The sequence below is a fragment of the Papio anubis genome, chromosome 14 (assembly GCF_008728515.1).
Source record: "Papio anubis isolate 15944 chromosome 14, Panubis1.0, whole genome shotgun sequence".
Taxonomy (NCBI): domain Eukaryota; kingdom Metazoa; phylum Chordata; class Mammalia; order Primates; family Cercopithecidae; genus Papio; species Papio anubis.
In genome coordinates, this window is record NC_044989.1 from 32,902,338 (window position 1) to 32,921,394 (window position 19,057).

Below are 19,057 nucleotides of genomic sequence, written 5' to 3' on the forward strand. Positions count from 1 at the left end.
CTACAGTTCTTGATGTGCTGGTTGAACTCTGAAAGCTAGAGGACTATGGAGCTATCTCATAGAGTCCTATACTTCAAAAGTGAAGAGACTGAGACTTAGAGGAATTTGGTAACATTTGAGTTGGGGCTGTCAGAGATTCAGTAGCATGGGCTGATGGATGATTTGAGTTTCCCAGATCCTGTGTGGTACAGTTTATTCGTCCCCTGTGTTGAGCACCGTGTGCTACGTGGATGCCCTGTCCTGGAGAAGTGGGTGCTTGGGTCCTCCTACCCATTGGATTTATCCTTGACTCTGTGGGTGCCTCTCATAGTGCTTTAGTGTCAGGAAGGTGCTGGCTAGTAAGAGGGAAAATTGTGAAAGAAGAACTTCTCTGACATCTTCCCACTACCTTTTCAATTCTTCTAGGCTTAAAGGTTACGAGGGGGAATATATAAAAGTAGCATCCGAAACCAAAATCCATGACCGTCTCTTCTTGCTTCCATTAGGGTGCGAGGTGGAGAGTTGAATAAAACATGTAAATCAACCGCTACAGCAATGCAGTGGGAGAAGAATCTGGGGAGTGAGCGAAGTTAGGCAAGGAAGTCCTCCCAGGAAAGTGGATAAAGGTTATGTCTGACATCTGGCAAACTAGATGTTAATTCCTTACAATGCGGTAAGAGGAGCATCACTGGAGAGCATAACATGTTAACAGCTACAGAGGCTGACATCTCATGCTGTGGTTCATGGGAACAACTAAGTGAAGAGTGCGAGAGTGCAGGAGGAGTAAAAGTGAAGTTGATAACATATGGGATAGAAGTATATACCTCTGCTACTCCAGAATTGGCATCTCAAATGGTTGCCTAAAAGGGGATAAAGACATATTTGAAATTGGCTGAGATGAACAAGGCTTGACACTGTGTCATCCAGAAATATGAAGGATGGGGCAGGAGGGGCAAGAAACCCAGCTGCTTTTTCAACCTCATTCACTGTGGTACCTGACTTTTTTTTGTTTTTTGTTTTAAAGGAATCTAGGGTATAATTGCCTTTTTAATATAGTTTTTAAAAAGTTTTTGTAAAGTATATGTAATGTAAAACTTGCCATCTTAACCATTTTCACTGTGCAGTTCCTGGGAGTACATGCACCGTGCTGTGCAACCATCACTACTTTCTGTTTCCAGAACTTTTCATCCCCCCAGAAGAGAAACGCTACCTATTAAACAGTCATTCTCTCTCTCCCGCTAACCCCTGGTGATAACCTCTGCTCTATTTTCTGTCTATAAGTTTGCCTATTTTAGGGACCTCATAGAAGTGGAATCATACAGCATTTGTCCTTTTATATCTGTCTTATTTCACTTTGCTTGATGTTTTCAAGGTTCATCTGTGTTGTAGCACGTGTTAGAGTTGCAGTTCTTTTTAGGATTAGATAATATTCCATTGCATGGACAAACCACATTTTGTTTGTTCCTTTGTTGCAGGACATTTGGGTTGTAGATTCTGCCTTTTGGCTGGTATGAATAACGCTGCAGTGAACAGTGGAACATAAGTATGTTTGAGACCCTGCTTTCAGTGCTTAGGAGAAGAATTGTCAAATTATATGGTAATGCTGTGCTTAATAGCTTTTCGAAGAGCTGCAAAACTGATTTTTCACAGCGGTTGTAGTGCTAGGTTCCTTGACTCTTACAAACTCATTAGCTATTAAGAGTGTGAACAGCTAGGGCGGAGCAAGATGGCCGAATAGGAACAGCTCCAGTCTCCAACTCCCAGCGCCAGCGACAGAGAAGACCGATGATTTCTGCATTTTCAACTGAGGTACTGGGTTCATCTCACTGGGGAGTGCGGTTGATCGGTGCTGGTCAGCTGCTGCAGCCGACCAGCGAGAGCTGAAGCAGGGCGAGCATTGCTCACCTGGGAAGCGCAAGGGGAAGGGTCTTTTCTAGCCAGGGAACTGAGACACACAGCACTAGGCTCCGGGTAGCTCCCACCCCAATGTGCTTTAAGCAAGCAGGCACACACCAGGGAGATCATATCCCACACCTGGCCGAGGAGGGTCCCACGCCCAGGCCTCCCTCGTACTAGCACAGCAGTCTGTGATCTACCCGGCCAAGGCAGCAGCGAGGCTGGGGAGAGGCGCCCGCCATTGCTGAGGCTTAGTGGGTAAACAAAGCTGCTGGGAAGCTCCAACTGGGTGGAGCTCACAGCAGCTCAAGGAAACCTGCCTGTCTCTGTAGACTCCACCTCTGGGGACAGGGCACAGCTACACAACAACAACAACAACAACAGCCAACAAAGCAGCAGAAAACTCTGCAGGCATAAGCGACTCTGTCACGACAGCTTTGAGAGAGAGCAGGTGGATCTCCCAACGCGGAGGCTGAGATCACGAGCGGGATGAACTGCCTCAGAGTGGGTCCTGACCCTGAGTAGCCTAACTGGAGACATCCCCACTAGGGGGCAGTCTGACACCCACACCTCACAGGGGTGAGCCATACTGAGAGGAAGCTTCCAAAAGCAAGAATCAGACAGGTACACTGCGCTGTTCAGAAATATTCTATCTTCTGCAGCCTCTGCTGCTGATACCCAGGCAAACAGGGTCTGGAGTGGACCTCCAAGCAATCTCCAACAGACCTACAGCTGAGGGTCCTGACTGTTGAGAGAAAACTATCAAACAGGAAGGACTTCCTACACAAAATACATCAATTACATCACCATCATCAAAAGACCAGGGCAGATAAAACCACAAGATGGGGGAAAAAGCAGAACAGAAAAGGCTGGAGATTCAAAATAAGAGCACATCTCTGACAAAGGAGCGCAGCTCCGCCGCCAACAACCGGATCAAAGCTGGACCGAGGAAAATGACTTTGTGAGATGAGAGAAGAAGGCTTCAGTCCATCAAATTTCTTAGAGCTAAAGGGAGGAATTAAATTGCCAAGCATGAAAAGCTAAAATCTTGAAAAAAGTGGAAAAGAATTGTGGCTAGACTAATAATTAATGCAGAAAGGTCATAGCGAAATAGAGATGAAAACCATGACCGAAAATGCAGTGACAAATGCACAGAAAGCTTCAATGACGACTTCGATCAACTGGAAGAAAGAGTATCAGCGATTGAGGATCAAATGAATGAAATGGAAGCGAGAGAAAACAAAAGAAAAAGAAGAAAAAGAATGAACAAAGCCTGCAAAGAGTATGCGGTTAATAATAAAAGACCAAATCTCCGTCCTGATTAGGGTGCCACAAGAAAGTGAGAATGGAACCAAGTTGAAAGCGCCAGGATATCATCAGGAGAACTTCACAACCTAGTAGGGCAGGCCAACATTCAAAATCCAGGAAATACGAGAAGCATGCACAAAGATGCTCCTCGAGAAGAGCAATCAAGACACATAATTGCCAGGTCCGCAAAGAGTTGAAATGGAAGGAAAAGAGAACCTTAGAGAGAGGTCGGGGTTACCCACAAGGGGAAGCCCATCAGACTCCCAGCAGATCTCGTGAAAACTCTCAAGCCAGAGAAGGAGTGGGGGCCAGCCATTCCAGCAGTCTTAAAGAGAAAAAGAATTTTAAACCAAATTTCATATCCAGCCAAACTAAGTTTCATAAGTGAAGGGGAGAAATAAAATCCTTGCAGGCCAAAGCAGAAATGCCCCAGAGATTGCCCATCCTGGGCCTGCTGCCTAGAGACCCTGAAGGAAGCACTCGGCATGGAAAGGAACGACAGGAACATTGCATTTTGTGCAAGGGCCATGAGGGCTTTAGGAAGAAACTGCATCAACTAACTGACAAAATAACCAGTTAATATCATAGTGGCAGGATCAAGTTCACACATAACAATCTTAACTTATAAATGTAAATGGACTAAATGCTCCAATGAAAAAAGGCCACAGACTGGCAAACTGGATAAGAGTCAAGACCATCAGTTTGCTGTATTCAAGAACCCATCTCACCGCATAGAGACATACATAGGCTCGAAATAAAAGGGATGGAGGAAGATTTATAAGCAAATGGAGAACAAAAAAGCAGGAGTTGCAATCCTAGTCTCTGATAAAACAGACTTTAAACCATCAAAGATCAAAAGAGACAAAAGAAGGCCATTACATAATGGTCAAGGGAGGATCAATTCAACAGGAAGAGCTAACTCTCCCCTAAATATATATGCACCAATACAGGAGCACCCAGATTCATAAAGCAAGTCCTTAGAGACTTACAAAGAGACTTAAAGACTCCCATACAATATGTGGAACTGAAAAGCACTCACTGTCAACATTAGACGATCAACGAGACAGAAAGTTAACAAGGATGTCCAGGAATTGAACTCATCTCTGCAGCAAGCAGACCTAATAGACATCTATAGAACTCTCCACCCCAAATCAACAGAATATACATTCTTCTCCAGCACCACATCATGCCCCACTCCAAAATTGACCATATAATTGGAGTAAGCACTCTCAGCAAATGTACAAGAACAGAAATTATAACAAACTGTCTCTCAGACCACAGAACACAATCAAACTGGGAACTCAGGACTAAGAAACTCAATCAAAACCGGCTCAACTACATGGAAACTGAACAACCTGCTCCTGAATGACTACTGGGTACATAGCGAAATGAAGAGGCAGAAATAAAGGTATTCTTTGAAACCAATGAACAAGATACAACATACCAGAATCTCTGGGACACATTTAAAGCAGTGTCTGAGAGGAAGTTATAGCACTAAATGCCCACAAGAGAAAGCAGGAAGATCAAAAGGAATTGACTTATCTAACATCGCCAATTAAAGAACTAAGAAGAAACAAGAGCAAACATTCAAAGCTAGCAGAGGCAAAGAAATAGCTAAGATCAAGAGCAAGAACTGAAGGAGATAGAGACACAAAAAAACCACTCAAAAAATCAATGAATCCAGGAGTTGGTTTTGAAAAGATCAACAAAATTGACAGACCACTAGCAAGACTAATAAAGAAGAAAGAGAGAAAAAGAATCAAATCCCGAGAAGCATGGTGAAATGATAAAGGGATATCACCACCGACCCACAAGAAATACGAAGCTACCATCAAGAGACCACTGCAAACACCTCTGCGCCAAATAAACTGGAAAACCTAGAAGAAATGGATGATAATTTCCTGGACACTTACACTCTTCCAAGACTAAACCAGGAAGAAGTTGAATCCTGAATATGAATAATAGTAGGCTCTGAAATTGGGGGCAATAATAATTAAATAGCCTACCAGCAAAAGTCAGGACCAGATGGATTCACAGCTGAATTCTACCAGAGGGGTATAAGGAGGAGTTGGTACCATTTTGGCTGGAAACTATTTGATAATAGAAAGAAGTCCCTCCCTAACTCCTGAGTATGGGGAATATGTCCTGATACCAAAGCCTGGCAGAGACACAACAAAAAGAAATTTTAGACCAATATCCTGATGAACATCGTTTAAAATCCTCAATAAAATACTGGCAAACCCAGTTCAACACATCAAAAAGCTTATCCACCATGATCAGTTGGGAAGCTTCATCCCTGGGATGCAAGCTGGTTTTATTCGCAAATCAATAAGCTTATAATCCAGCATATAAACAGAACCAAAGACAAGAACCATGATTATCTCAATAGATGCAGAAAAGGCTTTTGACAAAATTCAGCAGCCCTTCATGCTAAAAGCGCTCAATAAATTCGGTATTGATGGAGCGTACCTCAAAATAATAAGAGCTATTGACAGCCACAGCCAATATCATGAATGGGCAAAAACTGGAAAAATTCCCTTTGAAAACTGGCACAAGACAGGGATGCCCTCTCTCACCCTCTCCTATTCAACATAGTGTTTGGGAAGTTCTGGCTGGAGGCAATTAGGCAAGAAAGAAATCAGAATTATTCAGTTAGGAAAGAAAGAAGTCAAATTGTCCCTGTTTGCAGATGACGTTGTATATTTAGAAACCCCATTGTCTCAGCCCCGTCTCATGTAAGCTGATAAACAACTTCAGCAAAGTCTCAGGATACAAAATTAATGTGCAAAAATCTGAAAGCATTCTTATACACCAATAACAGACAAACACAAGAGCCAAATCATGGAATGAACTTCCATTCACAATTGCTTCAAAGAGAATCAAATACCTAAGACCCAACTTACAAGGGATGTAAGGACCTCTTCAGAGGGCTTCTGACCACACTCAGTGAAATAAAAAGAGGGACACAAACAGTGGAAGGGTATACCATGCTCATGGTTGGAAGATAATGCTCGTGAAATGGCCATACTGCCAAGGTAATTTATAGATTCAGTACCATCCCCATCAAGCTACCAATGAGTTCTTCACAGAATTGGAAAAACTGCTTTAAAGTTCATATGGAACCAAAAAGAGCCATCTCCCAAGACGATCTAAGTCAAAAAGAACAAAGCTGGAGGCATCCGCTACCTGACTTTAAAGCTACAGGGCTGCAATGTTAAAACATTTTTGGAATTTTAAAACAGAGATATAGACCAATGGAACAGAACAGAGTCTCAGAAATAATACCACACATCCTGCCATAAATACCATCTGATCTTTGACAAACCTGAGAAAAACAAGAAATGGGAAAGGATTCCCTATTTAATAAATGGTGCTGGGAAAATTGAAACAACCATAGAGTAGAAAGCTGAAACTGGATCAACAACATATATGTAGAAAATTGATTGCAAGATGGATTCAGAACTTAAATGTTAGACCTAATACCATAAAATCCTAGAGGAAAACCTAGGTAGTACCATTGTTCAGGACACTTAGGCATGGGCAAAGGCTTTTATGTCTAAAACACACCAAAAAGCTGCTTGACAGCAAAGCTAAAATTGACAAATGGGATCTCATTAAACTAAAGGCTACTGCACAGCAAAGAAACTACCATCAGAGTGAACAGGCAACCTACAGAATGGGGAGAAAAGTTTTGCAATCTACTCATCTGACAAAGGGCTAATATCCAGAACCTACAAAGGCTCAAAACAAGTTTACAAGAAAAAACAAACAACCCCATCAAAAAGTGGGCAAAAGGATATGAACAGACATTTCTCAAAGAGGACATTCATACAGCCAGCAGACATATGAAAAATGCTCATCATCACTGGCCATCAGAGAAGTAAAATCAAAACCACAATGAGATGCCATCTCACACCAGTTAGAATGGCGATCATTAAAAAGTCAGGAAACAACAGGTGCTGGAGAGGATGTGGAGAAATAGGAACACTTTTACCTGTTGGTGGGATTGTAAACTAGTTCCAACCATTATGGAAAACAGTAGAATTCCTCAAGGATCTAGAGCTAGATGTACCATATGACCAACCATCCCATTACTGAGGGATATACCCAAAGAGTTATAAATTATGCTGCTATAAAGACACATGCACCGTATGTTTTATTGCAGCACTATTCTAATAGCAAAGACTTGGAATCAACCCAAATGTCCATCAGTGACAGGTGGATTAAAAATGTAGCACATATACACCATGGAATACTATGCAGCCATAAAAAAAGGATGAGTTCGTCCTTTGTAGGGACATGGATGCAGCTGGAAACCATCATTCTTAACAGAAACTATCACAAGAACAGAAAACCAAACCGCATGTTCTCACTCATAGGTGGGAACTGAACAACGAGATCAGGACCAGGAGGAACATCACACACGGGGCCTATCATGGGAGGAGGAGGGATTGCGTGAGTTATACCTGATGTAAATGGCGAGTTGATGGGTGCAACAGACTAACATAGCACAAGTATACACTTATGTAACAAACCACCATGTTATGCATGTACTACAACTTAAAAGTATAATAATAAATAAATTAAAGTGTGAACAGCTGACCCTAAGACTGCTGAATGGGACTTTGCATATTCTGAGCTCATTGTTTACAAATAACTTCAAAAGAATTTTTTAAGTGAAGCTTATATTTAATGAAACTTTAAAAAGTAAGCTTTGCTTTTTTCTTAATTGTACACTTAGGCAGTCTTTCAGTAGAAATCTAATATTATCAGAGGGATGAAATTGTTTCTGTTTGGTCCTTATTGGAAGAGGAGTGAAAGAATCGAATATCAGATATTGTGCTAGGTATTTTCACCCATCATAAAAAAAATCACCCTTCCTCATTGTTTTTGCATTAACTTTGTGACGCAATGTCATTACTCTTATATCACTATGAGGAAGTTGAGGTAATTCTTCCCTTCCTTCCCATGATAAGTGGTAGAACTCAGATTTGGTTCTTAGAATTCAGTTAAAAAATCTCGTGATTGGCATTTTCCCAATAGGCTAGGAACCTTAATAATTAGACTGTTTATATTTTGAATTTTTTTTTTTTTGGATTGTATTAGTTAGGTTTTCTCTGGCCTTTTTTAGTTTAGATAAACAGGAGATGGCTGCAATTTCTTTTTAATTTGGTTTTAGGTAAGCTGTCCTGAGTAACCAAATGTAGCAGCTCATTTTTTGAGGAACTCAGGACTTTAGTTATTAACGGTATTTCTTTCAATGGTTGCTTGTTAAATAACTTACTCAGTTCAAGGTTTTGATGATTTTGCTGTACTGTGCTTTTCAGAATTTTTGAATACAGTTACCTCATCTTTTGCAGATAGGATATCTGCTTTTTTAGCATGTAGCTTTCATAATTAAACATAGAAGAGAAGAGGATATGTCTTACATCCAGGCAACTTGGGTATGGGGCCACCTCTCTGGCCTAATGGGGCATCCAGAGGACACATTAAGAGGTTGTGCAGTTTCGATCTCCTCCTTCTCAAGGGTCGAAATTTCTGTGTGCCTGGCCCCATCATCTTTATAAACCTGTCTGCCATTGGCTCTTCACTCATATCTGTTATAATAGTTTGGTGATAATAGCCCACGTTAAGAGGACTTTTTTTTTTTTTTTTTTTTTGAGACAGAGTCTTGCTCTGTCGCCCAGGCTGGAGTGCAGTGGCCGGAACTCAGCTCACTGCAAGCTCCGCCGGCGGGTTTCCGCCATTCTCCTGCCTCAGCCTCCCGAGTAGCTGGGACTACAGGCGCCCTCCACCTCGCCCGGCTAGTTTTTTGTATTTTTTGGTCGAGACGGGGTTTCACTGTGTTAGCCAGGATGGTCTCGACCTCCTGACCTCGTGATCCGCCCATCTCAGCCTCCTAAAGTGCTGGGATTACAGGCTTGAGCCACCAACCCCCGCCAAGAGGACTATTTTTTAACCGTGGAACTATTGACATCTTGGGCCAGATACTTTTTTTTGTTGGGGTGCGGGGCTGTCCTGTGCATTATAGGATATTTATTGACATCCCTGGCTTTTCCCCACTAGATGCCAGTCTGCCATCTCCAAGTCTTGACACTTAAAAATGTCTCCAGACATTGCCAGGTGTCCCTAAGAAGCAAATACAGCCCCTGGTTAAGAACCACTGGTAAGGGAAGATTTGGAATTACCTGATGTGTTGATCATGTTTATTAATGACCATTACTAAAATTCCCTTATTTTCTGTATTTTTTCCCTCAAATATCTACCTTCTTTCATTTTAATTTCTCAATCCCTTTTGTCTCTTTCATCTCATTTAGTCTAAGATAATTTTTATTGGTCTTTCTCTTATATTTTCATTTCTCCCATTTTCATGACTTTGTGGTTTGCTTGTTTCATTTTACTTTTACTGTGTTTTTCTGGCATACTCTGGTTTTCCTATATTCTTTACTAGCAGTCTGTATATGTTGTTTGTATGCACTGTCTGTATGTACTCTCTGTATGCACAGTCTGTATGCTGAATGCACAGTCTATATGCTGTAGGCACTGTCTGTAAGCTGTATGCACTGTCTGTATGCAGTCTGTATGCTGTATGCACTCACTGTCTGCACAATCTATAATGCTCTGTCTGTATGTACTGTCTGTATGGTGTATGCACTGTGTATGCACAGTCTGTGTGCTGTATTCACTGTCTCTATACATAGTCTGTATGCTGTATACACTGTCTGTATGCACAGTCTCTATATTTTATAGTCTGTGTGCATAGTCTGTATGCATAATCTGTATGCTGTATGCACTGTTTGTATGCACAGTCTTTATGCTGTATGCACTCTCTGTATGCACAACGTCTATGTTGTACACACAATCTGTATGCATAGTCTGTAGACTGTATGCACTGTCTGTATGCACAGTCTCTGTGTTGTATATATAGTCTGTATGCTGTATGCATTTTCTGTATGCATAACCTGTACGCCGTATGCATTGTCTGTATGCATAGTTTGTATGCTGTATGCACTGTCTGTATGCATAGTCTGTATGCTGTTTGCATTGTCTGTGTGTGCTTCCCTTTAGTCTCTTCATCAGCAGCGTGTTACCTCCTAATTCTGTTTTGGTCTGATAGGTAATTCCATATGGATGGGGTCATGGACCATAAATCCTCATCTCCCTTTGTGTGTGTGTGTGTGTGTGTTTGTATGTTACGCTGCCATGTAGCATCTTCCTGATGGTTTGCATATTCTTTGCCATTCCCTATGTGCATATTGCCCTTGGGTACTCTCCAAGGGGAAGAGGGTTTCTGCATCAAATTATAGCTGACACTTTAATTTACTTGAATGCCTATCCTGCTTTTGGAATAGCATTCACCCGTCCTTCTCAACAACTTGTAGGCAGGCGGGGTACAATTGATCACTTGAATTTTGTGGAGAAGAACTGACCCTGGCAGCCTGAAGTTGACCACTGCACCTTCCTCCTGCATCCCTGTTTCCTCTTCTGCTTTTTCTTACTCCTGTTATAAAACTAAGGACCCTCAACACAGGGAAACGGGTTAGATTGTGTTGGACTGGACTTCTGTGGGAAACTTTTTGTGGCCTATTGGGGGTTCCTTTCTGTGAGGTCCAAAGCCCTTTTCTTAACTGGAAAGGGCCTTGTGTTCTGCCAGATCCTCCCACCCTCTCCGCAGGTCAAATAATGGATTTAATAGAAATATGGAAAAGTTTAGTCCGTCTGTGCGCCAAAACTTGCCACTAGGAAGGCAGCAGTGTAAACAGTATGTGACTAATTCTTTCTTTTAAAGAAAGCAGTTTTATGCGATTGTTTCCCTTTGCTTACAAAGATACAGAGGTTTCTGCAGATTCAAGTCTTCAGATGGTGAGCCAGACCCCAGCCTCTGGCCTGTTTCTCTTGTTCTTTCTTTTCTGTGTGTCACTAGTATCTCCCCATCACATAATATGCAGTCATATTTTGGCTCCTACCGTTCCTAACACCACACTGTTGATTTCTCTGGCCCTTGTTCGTTTAGATTAGTGACCTTCAACCAAACCCAGTGGCCTTTCCTGATTTCTTATTCCTTTGGTTTTCTGCAGCAATTTGCAGGTGATCCTCTCCCGCTTCCTCCTAGAAACTTGCTTCCACTTACCGTTTTTGAACTGACTTGATTCTTGTTTTTCTCCTCTTCTGACTTTTTTGTCCTCCTATATTCTCTTTATGTCCCTACCATTAAGTGTGAGTGTCCTCCGGGACCGTGTGGCTCCCTGTTGTTTTTCCTGCAACATTTTTGCATTTGAAGATGTTGGCCTCACCTAGAATGTCACTATCCTAAACTCAGAGGCTTTTCCTAACCTCTCCTTAGAGATCCACCCCACATTTCTGTTTCTAAACTGGCATAATCATTCTTGCCCTCTCATAGAGTGGCCCTTTCTTCTGACAGACGTGACTCGGCACACCTCATCGCACTTACTTTTCCCCTAGGCTTTGAACCAAAAATATCCTTCCAGTGGGCTTGAAACCTGCAAATTGCTGGACTCCTTCCCTGGCTGTCCCCACCCCTTTGCTCATTTGATCCTCAAGTCCTATTAGTTCTTATAGTTATCTCCATATGGCCCCGTCTCCATTTATTCACTTTAGATGTTGTCTAAAATGTTTTGCTCTAGTAAATGAAGACTTAGCTTATTTACTTCACCCCCCGTCCCCCAGCCTTCTTCCCAAAGTCATTATAGGCACACTGGGAAATACTGAGGGTTCATATCCAGACCATCGCAAGAAAGTGAGTATCCCAATAAAGCAAGTCACATGTATATTTTGGTTTCCAAGTACATGTAAAAGTTATGTTTACACTATACCTTAGTCCGTTAAGTATATAATAGCATTATGTCTTAAAAAAGTACATTAATTGTTTAAAATTGAAATTAATTTTTAAATCAAAATTTAAAAATATCTTATTGCTCGAAAATGCTCATGATCCTCTGAGCCTTCAAATCATATGTGATCTTTTTGCTGGTAGAAAGTCTTTTTTTTTTTTGGCGACAGAGTCTCACTCTGTTGCCCAGGCTGGAGTGCAGTGGCATGATCTGAGCATAATTCTCAAGAGCCCTAGGATTTTGGGAATGGTAAATGAGCACTGGCTTCAACTTAAAGTCATCAGCCACCAACTAAAGTCAGCCTGTCCTTTGAAGCTTTGAAGTCAGGCATTGACTTCTCCTCCCTTGCTTGAGTTGGGGAAAACAATTGTCTTCATATATAGGCTTTCAATTGAGATAACACTGTTCAGCCCTACATCTCATTTTCACCCTTTACTTGGCTTAAGTGTTCCTAACCTTTCTGTGGTCCCCTGCGATGACTGCTTCCTGTGTGTCTGTACTCTTTCACAGTGACTCCTGACCAGTGCCCTTGAACTACTGGGTTGTAACCTATTAGGGAACTCATGAAGTCATGAAATACATGTAGTGACTCAAGATTATGTAAAAAGAATAGCTTAGAAGAGAACATATCAGGGTGCCCTGCACATCGTAAGGGTAAACCCTGTTTTGTAAAATTTATTTTAGTTATGCCAAAACACAGACATATATGTAGATATGGATTGGCTCTCCTTGTAAAATGTACTTTTTACTGTGGGTTGAGGTGAAAGAAGTTAGAAAAATATTTTTTAAGGCCATGGCTTGCTCCACCCTATTACCACAGTCAGTGTTTCTTGGTGCATGTTGAATCTCTTACAGATTTGTTGAAATGTCTCTTGTGTGTTTATTAATGGATGATATGAAACGTATTTATTAACCTGTGTAGAACTGGTCTGGATCCATCAGAAGGGATGCTGAAGCAGAGACCCTGAGTTCTCCAGCTCTGTCAAAGGTTAACTCTTTATTTATAGGATTGAGGAGATGTCTTAGGGGGCCCAGTGGATGGGACAGGGAGATCCATCAGTGGGAGGGGCACTTAGGGCATTGGGATAGTAGCGCTTCATCAGTACAGAGTATTTAAATATTTTAAACCACTAATGTGGCTGTACTATTGCATAATAGCTAGATATCAACCCTGGATTTATATCTTTTTAATTTCTTACCTGAAACTTTAAGGATATCTTTGGAGGAAGGGAAATATATGGGTGCCCCTGCCAACCAGTTTGAACCAGAATCTCTGCAGTTTGTAATCTAATTTTCCCTTTTAAATTTAGTCCCCCATTTTAAAAAATTACGGTTACATTGCTATAACTAATTTGATGTTCACTGGTGATAGTAAAGCTTTTCTTTTTCTGAAGAAGAGGGAAGGGAGGAGGAAATCCCAATTTAAGTGGAGAGAGACTTTTTCCTGAAATACTCAGGGTAACAGAGAAGGAAAGGAAGAAGTAAAGAGAATATATATTTGTAAGACTGCAAGGTGGTCTGAAGTGGAAATAACTGTGAATAATGAAATTAGAGGAAAAAGTGGACACCAACCATGAAGGAGAAGGTGAAGAAGAGAGCGTAGGGTGGTGATTTCACATAATGCTTGTAGGATGAGTAATGGGACAGTTTCCTCTACTTGCCTCAGCAGGGGTCCTGTCCATGGCCTTGCTTCTGTCTCTGTGGGGCTGTGGGGCAGAGGGGCATTAGCCTGTGGGGTACCTGTGCACGCACCCCTGTCATGGGGGGAGGCAGGAGAAGGTAAGGGAGTGGGGACAGCTGTGTGTAGCTCCATATTTGCAATGTGTTTGTAACTTGAGGAATATGTAGACAGTAGTGGCACTTAACTACTGATTTCCTTAAGTTAGTGATGGCTGAGGGCTGTTACTTAAGTTTTAGACCTAGTACAGCTTGGTTTTACCTTGTTTGTTTATTACCTTTCTGTTACATTCAGGGAAAAAGGGCCCGTCCACATGTATGCTTTCAGCTTATTTCTTGTCCTCTGCTTCCTTGATTCAGAGGGGAGACAAGAGACAACCTCAAGTAGAAGGCGGACCCCATACTTTTACCTTTCTGGCTGTGGTTGGGGCACGAATTAGGTGCAGTAGCCCAAGGTCTCCTGGAAAGCTGGGTTTTCCTTTCCTGAATAGGAGCTAGCCTGTACATCTCTCAGTGGGTCAGAGTAGCATGGTGACAGGGTGGCAGCGTGGCCAGAGGGCAAGTTGCTTCTGAGATGCGGAGGATTCCTGTTTCCAAGAGGCTGATAGAAGAGACTTGTGGTTCTTATCAGTCACTACCAGATGTGTCCAGCTGTTTCACTTGCTGCTCTATCCCAACCAAACACACTTAATGTTCAAAACAACACTTACATCATCAAAACAAAAGTGTTCGCAATGTTAAACCTCAGGCTTTTAGTAATTTAGTCATTAGTCTGGTGACAAAGGGAGTGCCCTTGCATGGTACTGCATCTGGGAAAATCCAGGCCCAAAATAGGTGTTCCAGGCTTTCCTGAAACGACAGGATTTTAAGGGGTAGATCCAGATTACTGACTAAGAGGGAAGCACCCTAATTCTAGCCTCTTCTATTCCTTTATCTCATGGATGCCTTGTCCCATGGAATAGCTCATTCACCAGCTCCAGTGAGAACGAATCCAATAGAGTGAGACTATTAACGTTTCTTTTGCTGCTTTTGATATGAGACATTGTATCACCATACAATGTTTTGGGTGGCTTGACAATTTGCCTTTTGCACTAACTGCCATGGCATCATTTCTTCCCCTTGTGCAGATAGTCAGTCCTTCCTTAGGGTCAGTGTTTTGGGTCAGATTGCATTAGAGAGCATGTTCCTTTCTAAAGGCTCAGCTTGCTGCAAAAATGCACTGTCCTAAACATTTCAATAGCAATTTTGCATATTCTGGAATTAATTGGTATATCTTCTTTATATTTTTCATTCCTCATCCTCAGGGAATAACTGAATCTGGGCAGAGGCTTATTTTAAAATATGAATTGGATGTGGTAGAGGAGAACTGTCACAGGAAACAAGGGTTGGACCAGGAGGATGAGCACATAGTAATCATGTTCAGAAGTTCCCAGAAGTCTTGACTCGTGCTATTAAAAAGATAATGAGAGTATAATTATAACACATTTAACTCAAATAGTATGATTTATATCATTATGAGACACAGCATAAAAAATTGTTTCCCTAAAGCGGCATCGTAATTTATATTTCAAAAGGGAATTAAAATTATTATTCTTTTAGTTTGCATTTGTTCAGATTTTTACAATCACTGTTTTTCTCAGCTCGGGGTCGCAGAGATTCTACAGTACAGATTAGGTAACTGAGGCTTAAAGAGATTAACCAGCTAACCTTTAGTGGTAGGCAGAGTTAGAAGGTCCCACTGGATCATACAGGCTTTAATTGTTTATGATTGATTTTGCTTAACTAGTCAAGGTGGGGATTTCTTGCATAATTCCCTTCCTGTACTTTCTTCCCTATTTTCCCCCTTCCCATTTCCAGTGCTGCACTCTTATTAAATATATACCTGTCTGTGTAAACGTCTTTGTCTTTTTTCCCTTTTGAGAGATGGGGTCTTACTCTTGTCGTCCAGGCCGCAGTGCAGTGGTGCAGTCATAGTTCACTCCAGTCTCAAACTCCTGGGCTCAAGCGATCATCCCATCTCAACCTCCTGAGTAGCTAGGACCACAGTCACGCACCATCTTTTTCTTAAATATAAATGCCATGTTTTTGTGTGAAGGCTTATGGCAATTGTGCTCTGAATCCTCTGATAAAAGTTACCTGTGATGACCTATTTATCATTACGCTTCTTAACTAGACAGGCAGGATCTTTTTTGTGAAGGACGCTTCTGAGGGTAAGCCGTCATTTACCTCCTTGTATGTCATGAGTGGTCAGTGACAATATTTGAAGGGAAAAAAAAGAGCCTTGCTTGGAATTGATGCTCCTTTCTACATGTAAGTCGTTTCTTATCCTTTCCTTATTCGCTGACTTTTAAAAGTCCATTATTTAATTCCTTCTCTTTATTTTGTTTCTTCCCAGAGTGACTCCCCTTTCCTCCCAGAGCGTGATGATTCACCATAGCCAGACCCAGGAATATGTGCTCAAGCCCAAGTACTTTCCAGCCCAGAAGGGGATTTCGGGAGAGCAGTCCACTGAAGGTTCTTTCCCTTTAAGATACGTGCAGGATCAAGTTGCAGCACCTTTTCAGCGTGAGTATAGTGTTGTCAACCATTTTCCTAAGTTACGGTATCAGAGATTGGAAACGCTTTGTTCAGTGTAGACGGCTTTAATGTGTCACAGTAGATAAAATTCGAGAGTCACTAAAAATCCACATTGGTTCCTAAAACAACCAGACAGCAGAAATTTAGCATGGTTTCCTTCTTCTGAGGAAAAGCAGCCTTTCCTGGATTTTGGAAATGAATCTGAAGTGACCTGCCTGTCATTCTGTTTCTGCAAGATGGCTTCATGTCTAACATATTTGCTCTAATTTTGGGTCCAGTCATATGTCTGACATGTTTACACTGATGAAATATTTTCTTTAGTAAGCTAGCCAGGACTCGTGCCTTGTGAAACGTCTGAAATGTCCTGCATGGCTCTCTGAGGTTCTCCTACATGGATATTTTTACATTATAAGGCTCACCTAGTTTTTAGTGTATCAAGCAGCTGGCGTGGCAGATTTCTCTGAATTTGTAAAGCACTATTGTATCAGTGGCCAGCTTGGTTAATATCTCGCTATGTGGGAAGCTCAAGGACAAGGCCTGGCTCAAAGGGTGGGGAATGTGATGATTTGTGGTTTAGGTATTACAGAGTGTCTGCTGGCAGCATCTGGAGAAAACGTTCTGGAGTGAGGCGCAGCCCATCCAAAGGCGAGAGCTAGACACATACTCTTGTTCCAGCGGCTTCCTGCCCTGTCACATGTTGACTGATTGCCTGCACCATAGGTAGTGAAAGAGAATGCCAGTTGTGAGGTGGAAAAGGACCATCTTTCACCACTGGGAACAGTATGAAGAGTTGAGATACAGTTTTTACTACTGTTTGGCACTTGTGAAGTCCATATGTGTTGTGGCTTTGGTTCCCTACACCCACTCCACCTCCCCGTTTCTGTACTGAATCTAAAATGATTGACTCTTCCCTCAGAATTGGTCATTTAACAGAAAGAGTATCTAACAGCAGGTTTGTACATCCACTTTTTGTCTTTTGAGAAAGTCCTGCTCAGTGACCGGTGGCTACTCCCATCTCAGCCTCCTAAGTAGCTAGGACTACAGTCATGCACCATCGTTTTCTTAAATATAAATGCCATGTTTTTGTGTGAAGGCTTATGGCAGTTGTGCTCTGAATCCTCTGATAAAAGTTACCTGTGATGACCTATTTATCATTATGCTTCTTAACTAGACAAGCAGGATTTTTTTCGTGAAGGACGCTTCTGAGGGTAAGCCGTCATTTATCTCCTTAAATAAATAAATTAAAATTCATTTAAATAAATTAATTAAGTAAAAGATGTACTTCTTATTTCCTTGGGGTTTTATATAGATGACAATATTTTTAAAAACAGCTCCCAAATCAGAGTGTGATGGGAGGAGAGGTTTGTTTTTTTTTTTTTTTTTTGAGGCGGAGTCTTGCTCTGTCACCCAGGCTGGAGTGCAGTGGCGTGATCTCGGCTCACTGCAAGCTCCGCCTTCCGGGTTCACGCTATTCTTCTGCCTCAGCCTCCTGAGTAGCTGAGACTGCAGGTGCCTGCCACCACGCCCGGCTAATTTTTTGTATTTTTAGTAGAGATGGGGTTTCATGGTGTTAGCCAGGATGGTCTCAATCTCCTGACCTTGTGATCTGCTCGCCTCGGCCTCCCAAAGTGCTGGGATTACAGGCGTGAGCCACCGCACCTATCCGGGAAGAGACTTTTTAAAGTTTATGATCATACTGATAAAAGAAGAGAATTCTGAATTATCTGGAGGTATCAGGAAAAGATGGTTAGAGAACACTGGTATTAAGACTAGAGACTAGACTGTGGTTTTGATTTGTTTTCTATAATTTGTTATTGGAATGAAAATTCCCACTCTGTGTGTATTCCCACACTCGTGTATATATGTATTTTAAACTCTCAAATCTTGGTTGAACTGTGTTCTGAAAGATGAAATTATATTTTAGAAGACTGTGAAGATAAGTTTCTTATCTGTTCTGTCCATAACTTTCCCACTCATCCTGTTTAAATATATTTTCTACACAGTAGGGAGCTAGTAAAAGAATGTGGACTAATATGTATTATCATAGTGATAGTGTTCTCTGCTCAAACCCCCTAAAAGATGCTGTTGTTCAAAAAGCTCAGGAATTAACTGAAAGAGTTAAGCATGTGGGAAAGGCAAGAAGGGAGATGTGGCTATTTTTGCTGAGGCCATAGCTCTACCGAGAGCTGGAGGGCTAGTTGGAAAGTTTTTAAAAGAGGTAATTTGGCAGGACCATGAAGGATACTGAAATAGCAAAATGGAGTAAGAACCACAAAAGATGATTAAAACTGGAAAGGAGGTACAAGTAGTAGGAAGGACCTAAACATACTCTGTCTCTGCATACTTCCATTCTGTGGTAGGTAAAAGAGGAGGCTCCAAGGAAGCCTTACATGGAACAGAAAGGAAGGAAAAGTTAGTCAGAGAAGTCTGAGGAAAAGCAGCTTTTAGCATCTTCATTTTCATATTTACAGAAGGGATCAAATGCAAGCAGATTAATTTCTTATTGTGCTGAAAGATTTGAAGGTCAAACAGAAACTGATAGTTGTGATTCTTTAGAAAAACAGAAGATGCTAAGATGGTTTGAGCATGATGTATCTTGGAGTGAAATTGAAGGAGTGAGGTATGTCATAGTAGTCCACTGCCATTACTTTTGAGAAGCTACTAGAACTAGAGAAGACATTTAGGTTGGCAATAACAAGTGTTATCTTCTCCCTTTAAAAGTGATTAAACAGGGGGTCTACAGTAATTACCAGTTGGTATGTTTAATA

The 19,057-nt window shown here is 41.6% G+C and overlaps 1 protein-coding gene across 8 annotated transcripts in view; it reads left to right on the forward strand.

Moving 5' to 3' along the window:
* Positions 1 to 19,057, forward strand: part of LTBP1 (latent transforming growth factor beta binding protein 1) — a 454,228-nt gene that overhangs the window by 152,893 nt on the left and 282,278 nt on the right. For all 8 annotated transcript variants that reach the window (XM_031655059.1, XM_031655061.1, XM_021924743.2 and 5 more), the window contains one exon: positions 16,108 to 16,277. In XM_031655059.1, coding sequence (XP_031510919.1) covers positions 16,108 to 16,277 — 170 coding nt within the window. The remainder of the gene's footprint in view (positions 1 to 16,107; positions 16,278 to 19,057) is intronic.